This window comes from Hyaena hyaena, unplaced genomic scaffold, assembly GCF_003009895.1.
Source record: "Hyaena hyaena isolate Hyena2069 unplaced genomic scaffold, ASM300989v1 scaffold_3, whole genome shotgun sequence".
NCBI lineage: Eukaryota > Metazoa > Chordata > Mammalia > Carnivora > Hyaenidae > Hyaena > Hyaena hyaena.
In genome coordinates this window covers 8,147,097-8,171,595 of record NW_024080635.1, presented here as the reverse complement: position 1 = coordinate 8,171,595, position 24,499 = coordinate 8,147,097, and the positions used below count along the sequence as shown (strand labels likewise).

At 42.8% G+C, this 24,499-nt stretch overlaps 1 protein-coding gene across 1 annotated transcript in view; it reads left to right on the top strand.

The window, feature by feature from the left end:
- Positions 1-263: 263 nt before the first annotated feature.
- RCAN3 (RCAN family member 3) overlaps positions 264-24,499 on the top strand; it is a 39,325-nt gene continuing 15,089 nt past the window's right edge. The window contains exons 1-2 of the mRNA XM_039232293.1: positions 264-460; positions 7,637-7,889. Of these exons, the coding sequence (XP_039088224.1) occupies positions 7,695-7,889 (195 nt within the window). The 5' untranslated portion in view covers positions 264-460; positions 7,637-7,694. The remainder of the gene's footprint in view (positions 461-7,636; positions 7,890-24,499) is intronic.

Sequence of the window (24,499 nt, the reverse complement as noted above, 5' to 3'; positions counted from 1 at the left end):
GAGGGCGCCGACGGTGCTGTCATGGGGGTACCTAAAGCCCCCGCCCCAGCGGAAGGGCCGCAACGCCCTCCAAGCTTGGGAACGAGCAAGCCCCGCGTGGCCGGGAAGGTGCGCGCACGCGCGAGGCCAGCCCCCCGCCCCGCCCCCACGGCCGCGCGCGCCAGGCGGGGCGGTTTCCGGCGGGCTTCCGGACCCGGCGCGCCCCCGCCCGCCGCCGACTTCTGGCGCCTGCGCCGCGCGCGCGCGCCGCCGGCAGCCTGCCCTGGGCCCCGACTCGGCTCGCGCCCCCGCGGAGGCCGCGGCTCCCTCGAACCTCAAGGGCGTGGCGGCGAGGCGACTGTGCCCCCCGCCGGCTCCCGCCCGCCGCGTCTCCCCAGGCCCGGCTCCCGCGTAGCCCGTCGGGCCGCCCCGGCCTCCCGCCTGCCCGCCTGCCCTTCTTCTGCAGTGGCCAAGCGCGCAGGTGAGTTCCCTTCGCCGGGTGGGGCCGGCGCCCGGCCTCTCCCAGGAGGTTGTGCAACCAGCCCTGGGCAGGGTGGAGGGTGCGGGGTGCGGAAAGTTAAAGAAAGAGTCCGCAGACGCCCGAGAGAGGTGGCCGTTCCATGTCCGAGACCCCAGAGATGCTGCGCGTCCAGGGTCCAGCCCTCGCGCGCCAGCTATGGGGTGATGTCTTGGAAAACAAAACAAACAATTGTTCTCTCCTGTCCACGGGCAGTTTTCTCTCCCAACACTTTGACTTTTTTGAATAGTTGACAGGCTCGTGCTGCTCCTGAAGGCAGGAAGGGTGCCCTCGGTAAAACAGGGACGGCAGGGGGTTCGAAGCCCCTCACCACCCCCTTGATGCACGAATAGCCGTCGCTTTCCTTATTCGTTAACTTCTTGAAACTTGTCTGCCGGCTTCCATCTGTTGTCTGGACCTGGAGAGGGATAGTGGTCTGTTGTTGCCGGGTCGCTTCCAGATTCCGTGCAAAATCCGATCCTCTCTTTCAGGGATTAGGAGGCTAGTGTAGGGAGCTATTCAGATCCGTGTTTCGGTTACAAGCTACGATTCACTAAAGTGATGTTTTAGTGTAGTGCTCAAACGCAGAAATACTCTCTCCCGTATAGAAAATTACCTAGCACACCATGCTTATTTGCACTTTGCATAGAATCCTCTGCATTTTATGGATGTACTGTTTGGTAAGAGAAGTAACGGATTTATTTGCATCTGTGATGGCATATGTTTTACAATAATTGAAGACCATTTCATTAGCTCTTTCAATTTATTAAATTATAAAAACGCAACATTGCGACTCAGGGTATAGATTTTTGTGCATCACACAAATTTGTACTTTTTGGCAGGCACTTAATGTTGGTATTGAGGACTTTTGATGGAGGAAGACAGTGAAAGGCTTGAAGACTACGCCCCTTCTTTAGTCATGCCATCAGCTTTCCATTTCACTGCTGTGGCAGATCTTTTCTTTCCTAGCTGCGGAAGAGAGTTCAGTAACTTTCAGGGAAAACAAGATTTTTCCCATTATTGTACATCTGTAAAGCTTTTAAATATGTAGATGTCAAGGATTACAAATGAGAACACATTTTGTATGGTGCCGGAGCATTTGTTGGTTGAAGGAGTTTAGCAGAACACCATGGGAAAAAAATAGTGTCATTTGGAAATCCATTAGGCTGAAGCCTGTGAAATAATGGAAGCTCTAAAGTTGAATGCCATTGTTGTTTAGACCCCAAAAAAACCCACAAAATGTGCGGGGCAGACAGCAGATCTGTCTAGAATGCAGAGGTTATACAGTGAGGGAAAGTGCATTATATACAGCAAAGCAAATAGCATCAGCCTTTGATATCTCAACTTCAATAAGCCTTTAAAACCTATTATTTCCATATGTTCTGATAGTTGATATTTGTTGTTTTTTCTATTCTTTCGCACACCAAGAAATCCCTCTTTTCCCAGTGGAGCCCTGAACCTTAATAATTATAATAGAACCAATTCTAAATTATCCGTGAAAGGGGAGTATATATAGGTCATTGAAACAGAAAAAATACAAAAACCGAATTTTCACCTACTTGATTTACTTCCACACCATTTTTTTCTTTCGCCGCAACTATTAAAAAGCAGTAAAAGTCTACCTCTAAGTGGTACATGAGGAGAGAATAGACGTTAGAGGCTTACATGATAGCTATTCAGAACCCCTATATCAACAATGCTGAGGGTTTTTTTTTTTTTTTTTTAAAGAAATCTAGTCTGAATTCTAATTTAGAAGTCTTTAAAAAAGAATTTAGTAGTTTAGCAACATCTGTGAGTATTTTCCTTATTTTATATATGGGAGAACAAATAAAAAGCCAAGTGACTTCCTCCCAGGTTATTGAGCAGGGCATGCAGAAAGCCGGAGAGAGAGTAACTCGTCTGCTTCCTGTATCGTTTGGTAGCATTGTGAGTACATCAAAAGATCATAAAGTGAATCTAGCTAAGCTCTTTTAAAGAGTCAACAAGTTGAGAAGCATACCATTTTGAAAACTTAATTTTTTCAAAAAAATCCTGGAAGAGGCTGAATTCACCTTTTCCTGATCAAAACTTAAAATGGCCAAGTCAAAGGCACACACCTGCCGTTTTGCCTTGATGGGTTCCTTTTGCCACAAGGCTGGGAGAAGAGCAGATGGTCATGCTACTTGGAGTTTTCCACTCATTTGATGTTTCCATGAAGAAACAATTCGCCAGAAGCCAGCCACAGCTACAGTTGCACCGAGATGATGCTAAACCCTGATTAGCACAGACCTTCGCTTACAGAAGCGGGAGGATGTTAAACCAGTCGGTGTTTCCCTGGTTCAGTAAACTTAGGAACAGCTTAGTCTTGTAATAGTTAGAGCGGCCAGAGTTAGCAACTGCTCCAGTAGTAACAGCATAGAAACAATGGACTCTGGTAATTTTTTTCTTCGCTTTAATAAAATCAAGCTGCTTGTTAAGCTGAGTTACCTTATAAGATGATTTCTTTGCAGCCTTGCCAAGATTGCCATTTCCACTAGTTGATTTTGATCATCGCTCTCTTTCTGTTCAGATCGAACTGCATTTTATGATGTCAGAAAATTTCTAAATGGTTGAAGATGTTGACTTAAGCTATATCCAAAAAAAGCTCATGGTTCGCCTTCAGCAAGAAAGGCATCATCTGAAAGATAGTATCTCTAATACTGTGTGTGTTGAATTACAACATGAGATTCCATGAAGCTCAGAAAAAAGGCACCATGGCCTTTTTTCAGTCAACTGTTTTTAAATCTTTAAAGGTTTTCTTCAACCGTTTTTAAAAATGTAAAGGTTTTCTTCCTGGAGCCATAGTACTACTTCCAGTGGTTGCTCCGAGCTGGTTTCATTGCTAGGTCAGCCACTGAACAGTTTTCTTAAAATGATACAAAGTGTTTATTTTATTTTTGTAGCCTTTTAATGGCTTGGAATTAGGTTATTTGGGCATGTACATTTCTCATTTTATTGTTTGAATACCTGTTCCGCTGACGGTTCTGACATTATTGGCGTCTTCTCAACCCAACAATTCATTGATGTAGATTGTGCCCACGTAAAAATCATTATCAAGCACTAACTATATGCAAAGCATTGTTCTGAGCACTTAGCATTTAGTCCTCCTGACATCCTTATTGGGTAAGGGTTATTATTTTATAATTCTGTTTTACAGTTGAGGAAATGGGAAGGGAGGCAAAGTAATTTGCCTAATAAAGAGTACTGGGGAGCCAGAGTTTCAGTCTAGAAAATTGATTATGAAGACTGCATCTTCTCAGGATATACTTAAAGACTGTTCAGCCTTGTTGGTAGTTACTGTGATATTTCATCAATCCATCCTTTTAAAGTGTATCAAAGACACAGTACTGCATAAGTGAAGAAAACCTAGCAGTACTATAAAGACTATTGCAATATCTTGGGACAAAAGGCAGATTATTTAACAATAACCTAAAACATTTGAAGAGAAAAATATCATAAGGACATTACTGGGGTAACTGATTAAGTTTGGAGGTAGACACTGATTTAGATGACAGGATTATGTCAGTGTTAAATGTCCTGGCTTTGATCACTGTACTGTGGCTCGTGTAAGAAACTGATCTTCTTCTGTCGCTGAAGAACGCTTTGGGAGTAAAGATGGCACACCTGTCTTCCTCTGAGCGGTTCAGGGGAAAAAGTGTATAGAAACAATGATTTTAAAAATGGGCAAAAATGTATTGGTAACTCTAGGTAAAAAGCATGTAGAAATTCGTTGTACTATTCTTTTCTGTTTGAAATTATGGCAAAAGAAGAAGTTACCCCAAAGTGAAGGTAGAAAACAGGAAATGAAGGTGTAACATTCTAAGAATTTTTTTTTTAAGTTAAGTGAGGGATTGTTTCCTGTGCTCTGATTTTTCTTTTTTTCCTTTTTTTCCTTTTTAGGGGTTGGAGGAAGGAACTTGAAACAAACAAAAAAATCTTATCAAAAATGGCTTGATTTTCTCATATTTCAAAATCTGGCCGTTGAGAGCTCCCCAATTTGCCCATCTCTAAAAACCCATGCACAGTGTTTTCCTCACCTCTTTGTAATGGGTTTGAGGTGGGATGACATTAAAAACATTAGCACCTCTAAGAGATAAGACATAAAGACAGTCTACTTTTAGTGATATTGAAAGTTAAATTGGGTTAATATATCATTTCCTTGCCTAAAAACCTTCAGTGGCATGCTGATGTTGACTGGTTTTTGAATCAGGACTCTGTACCCTACTTTTAAAGGCAGCTTGGAGACCCATGCCAGCCTTTCTAACTTGGTCTCCCGCCATCCCACCAAATACAGTCCCCTCTGGCCACATCAGATCTTTGTTGGTGATTATCCGTCCTGCCTTTGTCCATGAACTGTTCAGGCTTTGCCTGGAACGCACCCCATCATTTTTCTGCTGAAATTCTGTTTAAGTCTCTCCATAACATCTACGGGGTCGCTGTCTCTAATCTCACATAGAATTAAATTTTCCTTTGTACTGCCTTATCAGTGCTATCTGCTTTCATTCAGCAATTTCTTAGTAAGCATATACTGTTACCAGAAACCGTGCGAGAGACCGGGGTTCAAAGGCACTCACGGTCTGGTGGCTGGGACTGATTTGTAAACAAACAGTCATCAGATAAGTATATAACAGAAAAATAAACAGAGTACTCAGAGAATTATGAACTCTGACAGCTTAGTCTTGAAGAAAAGGATTACAAAGAAAGCCTTAGTGAGGTACCATTCCCCCACCCCCCAACCAGGCCCATTTCCAGATTGGAGACTTCCAGCACAATAATCTAATTAAAGGTATGAAGATGAAAACAATTGTAGTGCCTGTGGGCCATATAGGTAGACGGGTGACAGGAAGCTAAAAATACAAATCTGGACCTCAGGATGGAGAGGTTGAGTCTGGATACAGGGATCCTATGGATGGGTGATTTTCAGGGCGCATAGGCAGGAAAGACCTAGAGGTGGACTAGAATCTCTTGGGATTGTGTACTTTTCAACACCGCCCCCTCCCCCTTCATCACCCAAGATTCTGCTCCTACTCTTGTGACACCCTTCCTGGCTCACCAAGGAAAATGAGAGGTAGTATTGATGGCCCCGTGTTGTGTGCGTGAGCCGTGGGTAAGCAGGAAACAGCTCAGAAACACTGGTGGTTAAGTGGTTAAAGGCCTGATGGATGAAACCACCCAAGAAGAGGAGGAGGAGGAGGAGGAGGAGGAGGGAATCCTCAGCGAGATGAACTTGTAGAGGGTGAGTGGAGAAAAGAGGAGCCAGTGACAGACAGACGGTTTAGGAAGGAGTGCCAGGAAGGACCGAGACCCTACCTGGAAAGCAGAGGCACATTGAATGCCGAGTGAATGGGTGGGCGGCAGTGTCTGGTGCTGCAGTGACAGGCACGTGAGGGCGGTTTCAGCCAAAGGTAGTGGCAGAGGTCCAGAGCCACTGAATTCTTGAGTACGTGCGGTTGAGGAACAGAACACAGCAGAAGAGCTTACCTCTGCCAGGGAATTGGTAGGAAAGGTGAAGGAGAGGCGGAGAGGGAGATGGAGGGGAAAGGTAGAATTCCCAAGGGAGATTTCTTTAAGATTGGGGGGGTGGGGGTGGGGAATCTTGTCTAGGTGTATTTGCTGAAGAAAAGGGACAGATGGAGAAGGAGAAACTGAAAGGACAGGAACTAATGGAACAAGATCCCTTAGGAGTGGTTAGCAGAGTTGAGGAGAAGAAATTCTTGCTTTGGCGGGAGCACCTGGAGGCTGGGAACTACTTCTCACCCGTCTAATGTGCCTGATAATACCTGGCATGCGATGGGCATTCAGAAGATGTTTATAAAAATGAGTAAGGACTTTACTTTTTGGGAATTAGTGTTTCCTGATTGGTGTAGTAGAATAATGGGGAAAAAAACCAAACAAACCCTCTGCTGTTTTAAGCCTATAATTAACATCTGTCAGGTACTCTGTATAAGCAATATATTTGCAGTATTGTATTCTTTGACATAAAGCGGAAAAGCACAAATGAAGTGATTATAAGCTAGTAACAGTCATGATCACTTGATTTCTCTGTGCCTGATTGGTATTTTTTTTTAATGTTTTTTTATTTATATCTAGGAGAGAGAGAGAGACAGCGTGAGCAGGGGAGGGTCAGAGAGAGAGGAGTCACAGACTCTGAAACAGGCTTCAGGCTCTGAGCTGGCAGTCAGCACAGAGCCCGACGCGGGGCTTGAACCCACGAACCGCGAGATCATGACCTAAGCGAAAGTCGGACGCTTAACCGACTAAGCCACCCAGGAGCCCCATGATTGGTATTTTTTAAATTTTGTTTCAGCATCTTGAAACTCGTTAGGGTCAAGGCACTGTCCTGGGGCTGGGGGGGTGGGGGGGCGGCTGCCATTCACAGAAGAAACACAGGTATGTAAAGTCCATAGAAGACAGACACTGTTCCGTTATTTAACAGAGGGATACTAACAACTTCCTGTCCTTAGGATTAAAATGATTAATTTATAAATGTTCAGAAAAAGGTCATCTCTTTCATCGTTGTCTGTGTCAGATTTCACCTTTCGTAAATATTCCTAACATTAACAGTGACTTCCTTTGTATAGAACTTTCGGTTCTGTGAAACTTGATTCTTTGAGAGTATATTCAGAAAGAACAAATTAGTTAAGAAAGGTGAAGTCATCTCATCACAGACCATATTTCACGGTGCAGATGGTGAGTGAATCCGCGTGGGTTTCATTCTGCTGTGCCGCTTCCACTGTTGTAGACCTAAAACCCAAAACAAATATGTGAAGGCAGTTCTGGTCCACATTTTCCTTCCGACTGTTGGTAAACTAGTGTACATATTGATAGTATCTCATTTTGTACTGCTCATATCCCCCCCCCCCATTTCACTAGAAAACTTTTTGCCTCTTTTTGGTAATAATGTCATTGCCAGTGAAATATATTACGTTAACTATGTGAAGCAAATCGAATCAGAATATATAGAACTTACTTCTGAGGACCGTAATGAATTGATTTAAACTCTGATTTATCTTCCCCGAATAAAATTGCTTCCATTGATAAGTGGCTGTGTTGAGAATTGACTGGAACAGTATTTGGCCTTCAGAGTCTTATCTTTTTGCTCGTTTCTTTTTCTAACACCAGATGCCTGCAAGACACCTTAGAACTTAAAAAAACGGAAAAGACCCGCTTTTAGGGGACAATGCTGAGGGACGCTATGAAATCTTGGAACGATAGCCAGTCAGATCTCTGTAGCAGTGACCAAGAAGAGGAAGAAGAGATGGTGTTTGGTGAAAATGAAGACGATTTGGAAGAGATGATGGATTTCAGTGATCTGCCTGCAGCACTCTTTGCTTGCAGTGTCCATGAAGCAGTGTTTGAGGTGCAAGAGCAGAAGGTAGGCGCGTCGTCCTACCTCCCCCGCGTTCGGTAGCGGGTCCGTTCCGGTGGGTGTGGATGCGGAGAGGCGGCAGATTGCTGGCCTGTGACGGGTACAAAAAGCACGCCTCCACCTTGAGACAGTGCCGCAGCATGTCGTTGTGGTTTGTCACCGCACCGGTCCACAGCACGTAAGAAGTATTTCCAAGCTGGTCCTTTCCCACAGATGCTTTGTGAAGCAGCGGTGTGTAGTGAATTCTCATCAGTCAGGTCTTATTAGGTCCTGGTTCATTCATTCATTCGCTCATTCATTCATTCATTCATTCATTTTTGGAGCCCGTGATTAAGGAAAGCTAGTGATTTTCACCCTGGCTTCCGATTACTTGAGAGTAAATTCACATAAGCCGGAAGTATTTTCAGCTTTCTTTCTGAGGCTAATTACTACATTTATGATTTCACTGTAACAGACTTGTCAGCATGTCTTGTATTAACTTTCTGCAGCTTCAGTTCATTTATTATTTACCTGGAAAGAGAGGTTTTATATGTGACTTTTTTCTCCGTCGTGACATCACAAAAACCTATAGGTCTCAGTCGTACAAAAGTAAAGTATGTCTGTCGTGGGTATAAATTGTGCATGTTCTGAGACTCTCTTGACAAACTCACCAGCTCTTTGGTGCTCTGTCTGTGCATTCAGAGTATTTTCCCTCCTGTGACTTTCTTGGAGAGAACATGATAGAGTTTGACTCCCTACAGGCTGAGTGCCTCCAGTGGGTAAGGCGCTGTACCGCTCGCGTCAGGGAATAGAGCAGGGTGACAGTCCCGCAGTGGAAATGGTAAGTAATTTGGCTAAAGATGGAATACTAGTCCCTTTAGAGGCCCTTGAAAGTACATTGAGGTGTCCCAGGACAGAGGATGACACCCAGGTGGAGTAAAAGATCTTAAGGGGAGATGGCATTGGAGAAGGCCATTGTGAGCTGGGTAGGAGTTTAGGAGGAAAGTTTAGCAGGGAGTTTAGCAGGGCAGAGGATCCTGGCCGGAGGGAACAGAGCGAGCCACCAAGCTGACCCAGGAGAGTGTGGACGCTTCGGGGAGTAGTTGTGTGGCTCGTGTGTGCGTAGGTGAGATGTAGCCTCAGTGAAGGGAAATGGAGCTGGAAAGGTCAGCGTATATTCACATAAGCCCTGCAGAGTTCAAGGGGCTTTGCCCTTCTCTGGCAAATAGTGAGGAAGGTCAGTGGACCACGTGTGAAGGGCAGAGTGGCGGAAGGAGAGCCAGATGCAAGGGGCCAGTAGTGAACCTGCGTGGATATGCTGAAGCAAAGCACTGGAGAAGCAAGGGAGAGGGGTGATGCCACCAATCTTATCTTTCATGTTGGTTTTCAGTCACTGGTGTTGCTTGCTTTCTCAAGCTCAGCCGTGACATTGACACTTTGACATCATCCTTCCTCATTTTCTCATCTTTTTAAGAGCTCTGCATGTTCATATAACAATGACATTAACTCTGTTGTTTATTTGTGATACATGAAAGTCACATGTATTCCTAGTTGATCTTAAAATTCCTAAGGATTCTTTCCAAAAGAAAAAAAACCCCCTCACAATCTTATCTGTTCCAACTTTTTTTTTTAAATATAGCCTAGAACGTTTTGTTTAACTTGCCAAAGTGGTGAGTTCTTGTTGGTTTTCATTTAAAAGAAAAGCATTTGGTCGGGGGTGGGGTGGGGTGCCTGGCTGGCTCTGGTCGGTTAAGTGTCCGACTGTTATTTCAGCTCAGGTCGAGATCTCACTGTTGTGAGGTTGAGCCCCGCTTCGGGCTCTGCGCAGACAGCCGGAACCTGCTTGGGATTCTGTCTCGCACACACACTCCCTCTCTCTCAAAATAAACAAACAAGTATTAAAAAAAATAATAAGCCATGTGGGATTATATCTAACCTAAATTAAATTGGAAATCCTCTCAGCAGAAATTCTCGTAGCCATCCGGTAGACTTCATGTTAATGCAGCTCTTAGTCATGGTAAATTTTATATAAAAGCTTTATTGGTAATATCTGAAGCTGCGAACTATTTCTTTTATAACTGGAAGTTTGTACCTTTTGGCCACATTCTACCATTTTGTCACCTAGTTCCCCCTGCCTTTGGCAACCACCAATCCGTTCTCTGTTATCTGTGAGTTTTGTTTGTTTTTTAAATTCCCCATGGTAGAGAGATCATGTGGTAATTGCCTTTTTGTTTGACTTATTTCACTTAACATCATGCCCGTGGGGTCCATCCATGTTCTAAATGGTGAGATTTCATTTTTTTTAATGGCTGAATAAAGTTCCATTGTGTGTGCGTGTGTATATGTACATATGTACGTACGTGCACATACCTGACACACACCACAATTTATTTATCCTTCGATAGACAGTCTATTGCCTTATCTTTGCTATTGTAAATAATGCAGCAATAAACATGGGAATGGAGATCTTTTTTCGAGTTAGTGTTTTTGTTTTCTTGAGATAAATACCCAGAAGTGGTATTACTGGGTTGTTGTGTGGTACTTCTGTCTTTAATTTCTTTTTCTTTTTTAATATGTCAAGTTTTTATTGAAATTCTAATTAGTTAGCATATCATGTAATATTAGTTTCAGGAGTAGAGTTTAGTGATTCTTCACCTACATACAACACCCAGTGCCCAGCCCTCCTTAGTACCCATCACCCATCTAGCCCATCCCCCACTCCTCCCCTCGGTCAACCCTCTGTGTGTTCTCTGTAGTTAAGAGTCTCTTATGGTTTACCTCCCCTTTTTTTTCTTTCTGGTTTTAATTTTTTGAGGACCCTCCACTATTTTTTCCATAATGACTACACCAACTTACGTGCCCACCAACAATGCACAAATGTTCCTTTTCTGCATATCCTCACCAACACTTTTCTCTTTTTGACAATAGCCATTCTAACAAGCGTGAGGATGATATCTGATTGTGGTTTTATCTGTATTTCCATGATAATTAACGATGTTGAGCATCTTTTGTGTGCCTATTGGCCATTTGTATGTCTTCTTTGGAAAAATGTCTGTTCAGATCTCCTGTCCATTAAAAAAATTTTTTTTAATATTTATTTATTATTGAGAGACAGAGCATGAGCATGGGAGGGACAAAGCGGGGCGGGGGGAGACACAGAATCAGAAGCAGGCTCCAGGCCCTGAGCTGTCAGCATGGAGCCCAACACAGAGCTGGAGCCCAACACAGGGCTTGAACCCACAAACCAAGTGTTCACGACCTAAACTGACTTGGATGCTTAACTGATTGAGCCACCCAGGCGCCCCAGATTTTCTGCCCATTTTAAAAATCAGATTGTGTGGGTTTTTTCTTTCTTTCTTTTTTTTTTTTAAATGTTTTATTTATTTCTAGGAGAGAGAGAGAGAGAGAGACATCGTGAGCAGGGGAGGGTCAGAGAGAGAGCGAGTCACAGACTGAAACAGGCTCCAGGCTCTGAGCTGGCAGTTAGCACAGAGCCCGACGCGGGGCTCGAACCCACGAACCGCGAGATCATGACCTGAACGAAAGTCGGACGCTAAACCGACTAAGCCACCCAGGCGCCCCTGTGTGGGTTTTTTCTATTGAGTTTATGAGTTCTTTATTTTGGGTATTAGCTCCTTACCAGATAAATGATTTGCAACTATTTTCTTTTATTCAGTAGGTTGCCTTTTTTTTTGTTTTCCACTTTGTTGATGGTTTCCTCTACTGTGCAAAAGCTTTCTAGTTTGATGTAGTCACACCTCTTTTTGCTTTTCTTCCTTTTGGTTTTGGTGTCATATTTAAAAAATTGCCAAGGGGTACCTGGGTGGCTCATTCGGTTGAGCATCTCCTTTTGGCTCAGGCCATGATCTGATGGTTTGTGATTTTGAGCCCCATGCCGGGCTCTGTGCTGACAGCTCAGAGCATAGAGCCTGCTTCAGATTCTGTGTCTCCCTCCATCTCTGCCCAAACCCCGCTGGCACTTTGTCTCTCTCTGTCTCTTAAAAATGAATAAATGCTAAAAAAAAAAAAAAAAAGTTCTTAATAAAAAAATCATTGCCAAGACTATGCCAAAGAGCTTATCATCTATTTTTTTTTTCTTGTAGGATTTTTCATGGTTTCAGGTCTTACATTCAAGTCTTTAATCTATTTTGAGTTAATTTTTGTGTATGGTGTAAGGTAAAGATTGAGTTTCATTCTTTACATGTAGCTCTCCAGCACCATTTATTGAAGAGACTGTCCTTTTCCCATTGTATATTCTTGACTCCTTTGTTGGAAATTGACCATATGTGTGTGGGTTTATTTCCTAGCTCTCTATTCTGTTTTCATTGATCTGTGCATCTGGTCTTATGCCAATACCATAGTACTTTAATAACTGTAGCTTTGTGGGGTTTTTTTTTTGAATATTCGTATTGTTGAGAGAGAGAAAGAGGGAGAAAACAAGCGAGGGAGGGGCGGTGGGGGGAGGACCGAGGATCTGAAGTGGGCTCTGTGCTGACAGCAGAAAGCTCGATGAGGAACTCAAACTCACAAACTGTGAGATCATGACCTGAGATGAAGTTGGACACTTAACCTACTGAGCAACTCAGGCTCCCCTAAATACTATAGCCTTTGTAATATGGTTTGAAATCAGGGAACACAATCCTCCAGCTTTGTTCTTTCTCAGGAGTGCTTTGGCTATTCAGGGATTTTTGTAGTTCTGTACAAATTTTAGAATTCTTTGTTCTATTTCTTTGAAATGCCATTGGCATTCTTATGTAGATTGCATTGAATTCATAGATTGCTTTGGGTTAGTGTGGACATTTTAACAATAATGATTTTTCCGGTCCATGAGCATGAAATAGCTTTCCATTTATTTACTAATTCTTTTATTTCTTTCATTAATGTCTTGTAGTTTTCAGTATACAAGTCTTTTACTTGTTTGGTTAAATTTATTCCTAGGTATTTTATGCTTTTGATGGTAAGTCTAGATGGGATTGGTTGTTTTTTTTTTCTTTTTTCTTTTTATTTTTTTTGATGGGATTGTTTTCTTAATTTCTCTTTCTGATAGTTTGTTATAAATGTAAGAGATGCAATATATTTCTGTCTGTTTTATATCCTACAATGGAATTTATTTATTTATTAGTTTTAACAAGGTTTTTTGCTGTTTTTTGGAGTCTTTAGGGTTTTCTATGTATATCATTTTGTCTGTAAATAGTGACAGTTTTACTTCGTTTCCAATTTGAATGCCTTTTATTTATTTTTCTTGCTTGGTTGCTCTGGCTAGGACTTCCAAAACTATGTTGAATAAAAGTAGCAAGAGTGGGCATTTTTGTCTTGTTTCTGACATCAGAAAAAAGGCTTTCAGCTTTTCATCATGGAGTATATAAAGCTGTGGGCCCGTCATATATTGCACTTACTATGTTAAGATATATTCCCCTGGGGCACCTGGGTGGCTTACTCAGTTCAGCTCAGGTCATGATCTCAGGACTCATGAGTTCGAGGCGCACGTTGGGCTCTGTGCTGACAGCTCAGAGCCTGGAATCTACTTCGGATTCTGTGTCTCCATCTCTCTCTGCCCCTCCCCTGCTTGTGCTCTGTCTCTGTCTCTCTGTCTCTCTCAAAAAAAAATTTTTTTTAATACATTTTCTTAATACAGAGTTACAGTAATCAGAATAGTGTGGTACTTACGTGTCAACTCTATCTCAATAAAACTTTTTTCAAAAGCCAGTGTGGTTCTGGCCTAAAGACAGACATTTACCGACATTAATGGAATAGAGAGCTCAGAAATGAACCCTTGTATATATGGTCAAATGATTTTCAACAAGGGTGCCAAAACCATTCAATGGGGAAAGGACAGTCTTTCCAACAAATGGTGCTGGGAGAAGTGGATATTCTCAAGTAAAAGAATGAAGTTGGACCCTTATTGTATACCTGATACAAAAATTCATTCAAAATGGATCAGTGACCTAAATGTCAGAGTTAAAACTATAAAACTCTTAGAAGAAAACAGAGGGAAATCTTCTTGACATTGGATTTGGCAGTAATTTCTTGGACATGACCCCAAAAGCACAAGTAACAATAGAAAAAATATATAAGTTGGATTTTATCAGAATTTAAAATGTGTACATCAAAAAACACTATCAATGAAAGGGCAACCTCATAGAATGGCAGGAAATCTTTTCAAATCATATTCTCTGATAATGGGTCAATATCTAAAATATATAAAGAAATACTGAAAGTCAACAACAAAAAACAAGCAACCTGTTTGAAAAACTAGCCAAGGACTTGAATAGACATCTCTCCAAAGAAGATATATGAACATGTGCCAATAAGCACATGAAAAGATGCTCAACATCATTAATACTAGGGAAATACAAATAACAATCATGATGAGATACCACTTCACACCCATTAGATGGCTACTGTCATGAAAACAGAGTAATTGACAAGGACGTGGAGAATGTGGAACCTTTGTGCATTGCTGGTGGGAGTATAAAATGGTGCCACTGCTGTGGAAAACTGTGTGACAGTTCCTCAAAAAATTACGCACAGAATTACCATATGATCCAACAATTCTGCTTCTGGATAGACACACAAATAATTGGAAGCAGAGACTCAAACAGGTACTTGTATACCAGTGTTAATAGTGGCGTGATGCACGATAGTCAAAAGGTAGAAACAACTCAAATGTCCATCAATGGTAAATGAATAAATAAAATGCAGTGTGGGGTGCCTGGATGGTTCAGTCAGTTAAGCGTCCGACTCTTGGTTTCAGCTCAGGTCATGATCTCCCTCGTGAGTTGGAGCCCCGCTTCAGGCTCTTTGCTGACAGTGCAGAGCCTGCTTGGTTCTCTCCCTTTCCCTTTCTCTTTCTGACCCTTCCCCTGCTTATGCTCTTTCTCTCTCTCAAAATAAATAAACTTTAAAAAAATGCAGCATATACTTACAATAGAATATTATACAGCTTTGAAAGTAAATGAAATTGATACATGCTGTATAACATGCCCAAGCCTTGCAGACAGACTAAGTGAAATTAGGCACAAAAGAATGCATATACTGTATGATTTCACTTACGTGAGGTCGCTGGTGCAGTCTGGCTCCCAGAGACAGAAAGTAGAAGGCGGTTGCCAGGGCTGGAGGGAGGGCGGTTGGGGAGTTAGAGTTTAACGCATACAGAGTTTTAATTTGAGCTAATGGAAGAGTTTCGGAGATGAATAATGGTGTTTCACCACAGTATAAATATACTTAATGCCACTGAGTTGTACACTTTTTAAAAAATGGTTCAAATGGTAAATTCTGTGTTTTGTATATTTTACCACAATAAAAATGCGTTTAAAAGAGTTAAAAGATAACCCATTTTTCTTGAGCTTAACATTCTTTGTAATATGTTTATGTACATATATATATATATACACACACACAGGCACAAGCGTATATACATATATCTACACATATGCATACATGTGTGTAAAATGCATGCATCTATGTACTGGACACTTCTGTTGCCCTACTTCACCTCGTCTGGGCCCACCTTTTCACTCCAGCTGTTGCTAGAGCACCCAGCTGTGCACAGATGTAACCTCACTGCCCCGTAGGTCCCTTGCATTCCATCCCAGCCTTTCTCGGCTGCCCTGTGAAGTCACTCAGCGGTACCGATGCCTGGGCAGAAATGGAAATGTCACGGAGGTCACATCCCCCAGGGCAGCCCTTGGCCAGCGGGAGACTAAAGCCAGTGACTTAAGTCCCCCTTCTTCTGACACTGAAGCCAACTGTGAGGGTCTTCTCACTGCCTTCTCTAAGGGCTCCTGGCCACATCATTACCCTGTTTGGCCACAGAGGCCACCAGCTTTATAACACAACCTGGACAGAAGGCCTTCCGTCCTTCCCTGTTTCACTCTTCCCGCTCTGTCCCGTGCAGTCACTTCCCAAAAGAGACTCTGTGTGTGCCCTTGCCTTGACCTCTGTTCTCCCGAGGAGTCCAGGTAAGACACAGGTGAATAACTTCCAAGTTTGGTTATTTATCTTGTGTGAAGGCACTATCCCAAGCTCTTAAAGGTAATTTTTAGGCTTTACAAAGAGGATAAAGACTAATACAGAGAAAACCCATTTGCCTGCCCGATTTAGCTAATAAAATTTTACTGATATCATGAACCCCTTTGTGTCTCCTCCCACGGATAACCCTTATCCTAAACTTAGTGTTTATGATTTCCCATGCAATTTCAACTGTTCATTAAGCCTAACCATACGAAGTTGCTGTATTTGTAGGTCAAATGATCACATATTGGTATTTCCTGTGGTTCAACATGGTCGAGTCTTAAAACAGTGCTGGAGTTAAGAGACCTGACCCTCCATGGAGTTGAAAATCATGTATAACTTCAGACTCCCCCAAAATTAACTATAAGCCTTGCCAATAATACAGTCAATTAACACATACTTTGTATGTTATTATGTATCATATACTATATTACAATAAAAAGCTAGAAAAGATATTATGAAAATCATAAGAGAAAATATGTATATTCTACTGTATCCAAAAAAACTCCACATGTAAGTGAACCTACACAGTTCAAACCCGGGTTATTCAAGGGTCAACTGTATTTTTAAATTTTACGATTTGCAGTTGGCATGACTGTCCGTTTAGCAAGGAATCAACATAGAAACCGTTAGAACCGACAAGTGAGCTGAGGATGACTGGAGGATGCAGGGTCAATATATAAAATCAGCCGTACTTATATATGTAGCCATAAACACTTAGAAACTGAAATTTAAAACATATTACCCTATACAGTAGTACTGCGAAATATTGAAGTGTAAATCTAAGAAAGTTCGTGCAGGATCTGTATGCTAAAAACTGTAAAACACTAGTGAAATACATAGTATTTTACATTATTTTTAATTTTATATAAGTGGCATATTGTAGAAGTTCTTTTTTCCCCTTCAACATTCTAGCTGTAGGACTAATCCGTGTTGAAATATGTATTCTTTCCCTTGCTGTATAGTATCCCCATTTACAAAATTACTGTAATTTATTTACCCCTTCTTACGTTGGACATTTAGGTTGTATTTGGTAAGTTGCTGTTGCAGCAGTGATGCTGAATGTCCTGTATATGTGGGGGCACGGGGTGGGGGGGGTCCTTGGTACTTAGGTAGGACTGATACTGCTGGCTTATAAGGTTGTGTTTCTTCCATCCTAGCCGTTACTGGCAAATGGTCTCTAAAATGCTGTACCTGCTTCCATTCCTGTCGCCCACGTAAGAGAGTTCCCATTGCGCCTCCGTATTACCAGTACATTCTGTTTTCAGATTTAAAAAAAAAAATTTTTTTTTAATGTTTATTTCTGAGACAGAGAGACACAGAGCATGAGCAGGGGTAGGGCAGAGAGCAAGGGAGACACAGATTCTGAAACAGGCTCTGAGCTGTCAGCACAGAGCCCGATGTGGGGCTCAAACCCACAAACCTTGGGATCATGACCTGAGCTGAAGTCGGACGCTTAACCAACTGAGCCACCCAGGTGCCCTCTATTTTCAGAATTTAACATTTTTGCCAGGCTGGTCGTTAACATTTTTGTTGCTTTTTAATGAATTTCTGGGTGAGCTGTAAATGAGTGCTTCTCAAATTCAGTGCTTAGTGGAGGACCAGGTTTTTCCTCCAAAGTATCAGACTGATGTTTTTGTAAAATGCAGTAGGAAGGTCACAGCAATGTAAACTTGCTAAAGTGTTTCTAGACACTTACTGGACTGGTAGCAAACTTCATGGACTCACACTGGGTCCTCAGACCACACACCACAGTACTTTATAACATTTAGGGATTTTCAAATATCTTAGGAGCTTTTGAAATGGAAGAACTGTCTCCAGTTACCTTTAACTGTATTTGTAGTTCACTGTACGTTGTACCAAAACCAAGAGTTAAAAAGGATGTTGAATCATTTTGTTAGGTCATTGCGTATCCTAATTATCTGCAATATTAAGATATCACTGAAAAATAAGGTGGTTAGCTGTCATGTTCTTAGAGATCATTGGTTTACAGATTCCATGTTCTATGTTGACTCACGTGTGCAGTAAGTGTTTACTGAGTATTGTGCCCACCAGTCACAGGTTCTGGAGAAACCACAGTGAACAAGATGAGAGGCCAGCCCTCATGGAGCGTAGGGAGACAAAGCTCATTAACATGCAAACAAGTGAATGAGAGATTCAGGTAATAACAAGTACTATGAAAAAAATAAAATAGTAGACAGGGAGTTGTCGGTGGTCATTTTTAACTAGAGTGGTCAGGGAAGACCTATCTGAAGAAGTGTCATTTGAGCTGAGACCTGAATAATGAGAAAGAACCAGAATGATAATGAGTCATTGTTGGCTTCCTATAATTTAATTGAAATCTATCTTAACAATCTAAATAACCTTTCTCTGATGAGTATGTATAGTCAGAGTGCCATGTAGCTTACCTTTCTCAAAATACAGAGGCACCTGTCCTGCAGCAAAGGGGTTTTTTTCCCCTAATAATCTCATTTCCGTTGGGAAAGATGTGCCCTTCCCTAGATCAAGGCAGGACTCAAGGCTCTTAGGTTCTGAGAAACAGCTGGCTCACCCATGTGAGTGTGTTCCTGATCTGTCCGAAGCAGGGCTCTCGTGGGTGGGGATAACTCAGGCATGAGCCAGCTGGGAGTGGTCACATGTGTCATGTCCACACTGCCTGGCAGGGAGCCCAGCTTTTGAGCCTTGCTGTTCATTAAATATGAGCTGAGTAAGACTGGGGAGATCCCCTACAAGGTCAGGATGCCAATACTCCCCAACATTTATGTCAAAGCCTCATTAATTCATTTCAGTAACCATGTCCTTTCTGTTTCTTTTATTTCCTCATCTGATTTACATTCTAATTTTACAAGTTTTACAGGTGATATAAGGGCAGCAGGACATGTCTGTGACCTATGGATGTGTATGTATGTGTATAAATTAGTGGATAAACAAATACAATATATTTGAAGTGCATATCAAAATATTTTTACTGGTTTGGGCGTACAAAGAACTTATTTCTTCCTAAACCGTTTTGAGAGTCAGTTGCCAACAGTGATGTTCATCACCCCAATAGTAAGATATGTGTTTCCTGCAAACAAGGGCCTTCTCCTAGGAGGAAACACAAAATTCAGGAAATCACCATTGGTGTATTATACCCTTCTTATCCTCATCCCCATTCACAATTCACCAGCTGTGCCAGCAATGTCCTCTATATCGAAAAACCCAGCTCCTTTTGACGCATTGCATTTAGCCGTTGGGCCCCTTTAGTCTCCTTCAGTCTCTGGAAGAATTTCTGGTCTCCCCTGGTCTTTGTTGGTGTTCACACTCCAAGATGCTAGGCGGGTTATTTTTTTGGCATGTCTCAATTCCGGTTGGTGAGATGTTTCCTCGGGGTTCGGTCCAGGCTGTGCATCTTTGGCAGGAATACCACAGAAGTGATGCTCTGTTCTCCCTGCATCCTGTCGGGGGAAGAGATTTCCATTTGTCCCATTACCAATGAAATTCACTTCAAACCCTTGATAAAGGTGGTCTTCAGGTGTGTCCGCTGTCAGGTAATTCTTTCTCCTTGTAATGAGTCATTATTTTGTGGGACGTATTTGTAAATGTCCTGTTTTTTTAACATTTTTATTTATTTTTGAGAGGCAGAGAGAGAGCATGAGTGTGGAGGTGCAAGAGAGACACACACACACAGAATCCAAAGCAGGCCCCAGGCTGTGAGCCAGACACACGGCTCAAGCTGTGAGATCATGACCTGGGCTGAAGTCAGACGCTTAACTGACTGAGTCACCCAGGTGCCCCATGATTTCCTATCTTCTTCCTTGGTCATAACCAGTTAACTGTCAGTACTTTGACTTGTCCCAGCTTTGGGCAGTGGTTGCTAAGAAGTCAAGATGGCTTCTGTGCCTGAAGTCTTCCTTTTGTGGTCTCTCACTTTGAAGAAGTGAACAGTCTCTGTTAACTGGATGAAGAAGGGATATTTTATCCATGATAAAGGCCAGTGGGCAGAGAGCTTCTGTTCCTCAGGAATGGATAGAGAGGAGTGTTTGGTATGTTCCTCAAAGCTAGTGCTCCGTCACCAAAGTCACAGGAAGGAGCCCACCATGTTGACTTCGATAGAAGCCTGAGTCTAGATATGAAGTCCACGCTGAGCCTGGGCTTCCCTAGTCTTTCCTGCTTCATCGATGGGGAGAAGAGGACAGAGGAAGTAGAGACCCAACTGGACATCCTGGCTGGAGAGCAGAGTCACGGGTTTCCTTGTGCGTGAATATACGATACTGACCGTACGGCTGTAGCCTGGACACTTGGAACAGCGGCCTGGGTGACTGACACTTTCCCTTGTGCCTGGTGAAAGTCACATGTAGCTTTCAGGGAAGGAACTCACTTTTGTGATTGTTCTCACCCCTGGTGTCCCGGACCAAAAACTATGTTTGAGCCCGAGGACCCGGATGAGCTTACAGACCCGAAACGTTTCGCGGGCCCTCTCGAGTCCTCAGGTTGGGTAGCGCCCGCCTGTAACCTGACTGCCTCTTCAAGATGCCACCGGCAGCACAGTCCTCGCCAGGCTGAGCAGGGCAGGGTTCTGTGCTTTCCTCCTTTTGTCTGCTGTCTCCCCACGTTGGTTCCAGCTGCCCTTTCCTCCAGGAGGCCTCACCGTCTGCTCCTCGGTCGCCTCTGCTCTTTTCGGTGAACAACCAGGCAGAGAAGAAAAGGCCATTGCTGCTGCCAGGGGACCATCAAGAGCTGGGCTCTCACTGGAAGTTCTCGCAGCAAGGATTTCAAAGAGTGTGGCTTTCCAATAGACATTCCCCAGGAAAGGCCAAATACAAAGCGCTTTTGTTTCCTGATGGGCTACAGGTTGTCATCTGAGTAGCGCTGATTGAGGGCGGCACCTTTGTAACTTGAAAATTGAGTGAACGCGTGGCCGCGTGGCAGCTCCTGGTAGAGGCCCTGACTGCCGCCGATTGGCCTGTCAGTGTTCCACTGACTGTGGTAGTGTGGTTGCGGGTCTCATCCCCTCCTTCAGCAGCAGACTGTTTTCTTGGCGTTTTGAGGGTGGTGATTGGCCACCAGACTGCTCAAGAATGACCTCTGCGTTGGGCAGACATCTTCTGTAAAGGCACAGTCACACATTCTGATCTACCATTGTTTTGACTCCTTTCTCTCGTACGTGGTATAGGAGATCCAGATTGGGGGGGGGGGGAGGTGGAATCATAGCCCTCTGAGAACTTAACGTTCCAGTGAAGGAAGAGGATGTATTTGTAAATGTATGAACCATTAAAACCTAAGAATCAATATTGAACAGATAGTATTCCCTATTTTCTTGAATTTTAGTTCAGTTTCATGCCTCTTTCTGATCTGGAAAGGTGTTGAAGGCAACATGAACGCCATAGGCCAAAAGTTGTAGAAGGTTTTTAAGTTTTCTGTGTGTTCTGCTCCCCTCTAGCACTTCTGAATTTAGGGCCCAGAACTTTTACAAGTGCTCAAATTATCCGAGATTCAAACTCACCATGCCAGGAGCACGTGTGCTTTTTTTTCCTGATCAGTGAAGTCCATCCCTCTGACCATTTGAATTAGTGGCGATACTGAGGAGAACCGAAAGCACTCGCCTTTCCCCAGGCGGACACAGAGGCCTCATCTCTGACATCCGTGAACCAGCTAGAGAGACGGGATTTGCTGTCTCGGATTTACAGACAGACATAGAATGAGAAACATTCTCCGCCGTAGGACTCCGAAGATAATTTCGCAGCTGGGTGGATTAAAGCATCGCTTCTTCTCAACAGTGAAATTGTTCCTTCTCCTTCTTAATGGACAGAAGTGGTGGGCTCCTCGGGCTCTTGTAGTCCAAGGCAAAGGGGTGCGGCAAGACTATTTTCATAATTTATTGGAATTACTTCTGTGAAATTGATGAACTTCACGTTCTCTGCTTTGGGATGGGGAACAGGGGACAGGGCGGTGGCATTTCCAGTAAGGTCAAGAAACACACACTTAACTGCCACTCTCATCTGTTACTCCCTGAAACCTACCTTCCCCCAAGAGCTTTTCTGCTCTTCTCTCTCAGTGATTTTTGTTTGGCTGCTGCCCAGCTGCTAAGTACTGTTCCTGAGTTCCCAAGAAAGCCGTCGGTTACATGTTGTCCTTGCATATTTTAGGTGCAGGGTATTTGAGGTCATTTTTTACTGCTGACTAATTGTACAGGTGATTTCAGTGTATGAAGGCAGCTTCCGGTCTGTATTTTGTGGAGAACTTACATAGCAGGAAAAGCCTCGGGGATTGGTTTTAAGGCAGAATTATTTGTGTTGCTCCTATAGATGTTGTACTGCCCAAGGGGACACTAAGTGACCACTGGAAAAATAGAACAGTCAATGGTGATTTGGATTTTTGGGGATCTTCATTTTCTTATCAGAAGTAAATGTGCAAGCATCCCCCTTTAACAGGATGGTGTTTATTTTATATTCTTTGAGAATTCAGAAGCATATAAAAGTGAATTATTTCTAAAACAATTCTAAAGAGAAAAGTAATAATTTTGTTTCGGAATGAGTTCTGTTTGTCACAAGTTATTTTCAGTCCACGTGGATAGATTATGGCTTCCCATCTGCAGTCTTCTGAAGCCCTTTTGTGCTAATGCTAGGTTGTCAGGAATCTGCCTGTGGATTCGCCCAGGGGTGGAGCTACCAGCCAAGGGCGGAGCCACCAGCCAGAGGCTCTTACCTTGTTCCTCAAAAGTTAACAGTGATAGTTTTGCCTCCTTTTTTGTGTTCTCTACAGCACCTCACAGTTAGAAGTCACATTTCTTTTTTTTTTCTTCAATTTTTTAAATGTTTATTTTTGAGAGAGAGAGATAGAGCACACGTGGGAGAAGGGCAGAGAGAGAGACATAGAATCCGAAACAGGCTCCAGGCTCTGCTGAGCTGTCAGCACAGAGCCTGACATGGGGCTTGAACTCACAAACCTCGAGATCACCACCTGAGCCAAAGTCAGATGCCCAACTGACTGTGCCACCCAGCCGCCCCTGAAGTCACACATTTCTTTAACTATATTATGCTCCATGAAAATGGGAGAGAAAGAGAAAGAACTAACAAAACTTAGAAAAAGCTTACTGATCAGCTCCGGCATAGTTTCATTTTTGTATAATTCTGAATCCTTTCGCAGATCTTTGAATCTAAGAGAGAGCCACAGCACCCACTGCTATCATCTTGTTACATTCAGTCACAGTGTATTTCTAGAGTGAAAAAAAATATCTTGAAATAGGAGGATTGATCCAGGAGTAGCTGTTTTGTTCGCAAGGTAGTGTGTTCTTGTAACTACAAAAAATTCATTTTTGTAGGAATTAGGAATAAATATATGGTCCTCTTCCCCTTGGCAAGGGAAACTGGTCAATGTACAGCATTACAAACAGGCGTATCACGTTAAGCGGAGTCCCAAACAGCCAATAAATATGAAAAGAGATTCAACCTCAGTCTTCAGAGAAATATGAATGATGGCCAACATCAGAGCCCATTTCCGAGTCCCTATTCCCGTTAATAAAAAGTCTATAGTAAGTGTTGGCAAAGATATAACTGTAGCACACAACTGTTCGTAGGGAGTAAACTGATATAAACACTTTGGGAAAGTAGTTGGTATTATCTACTGAAGTTGATGACGTGCCCAGCCTAGGACCCAGGAATTCCACATCTAGGTGGGTCCACCAGAGAAACTCCTGCATTTGGGTACCAAGAGATGTGTGCAAGAAAGTCCGCAGCACCACTGTCGCAGACAATACGAGGCAGTTCGGGTGCCACCAGCACTAGGTAAATGGTGGTGTGGCTCTGCGGTGGAATGCTTCGTAGCAGCACAAAAAAAAAAATGACTTACAGCAACAAGGAAGAATCTTAGGAGCAAAATGTAAGGGGAAAAGCTCACAAAAAGTTACAGAAGTACACATGCCGTGTGGTTATGTCTCTAAGGATACAAATAAATGCAAAACTATCAAGAAAAGTGCAGGAATAATAAGCACAAAACCCAGAAATGGTTACTTTGAAGGAGGAAGGAGATGGGCTGGGAAAAGCCAGAGTGACTCAATGGGGTCTTCTAACCAGTGCAGTGTTCTTGTTCTGTGATTGAGTGTGTTTATATCTTTTGTTTATACCTTACATGTACTTATTTTATAACTCACACCTACACAATATTTAATAAAGTTAATTACTTTTAAAAAGGTGCAATTTGCCAAATTTAGCATGTGACAATGGGATACCTGTTGTACACCTGTAATAAAAGTAGACTCTTTTGGAAAAATGGTAAATCATGAGTTCCATCCTATACTTATGTTCAATTATTTAAATTTCCCTTTGCTATCAAAACCACCCTGAGATACCACCTCTCGCCAGTCAGAGTGGCTAAAATGAGCAAATCAGAGAACTCTAGATGCTGACGAGGATGTGGAGAAACGGGCACCATCCTACCCTGTTGGTGGGAATGCAAACTGGTGCAGCCCCTCTGGAAAACAGTGTGGAGGTTCCTCAGGAAACTAACAATAGAACTCCCCTATGACCCAGCAATAGCACTGCTAGGAATTTACCCAAGGGATACAGAAATGCTGATGCATAGGAGCACATGTACCCCAATGTTCATAGCAGCACTCTCCACAATAGCTAAAACATGGAAAGAGC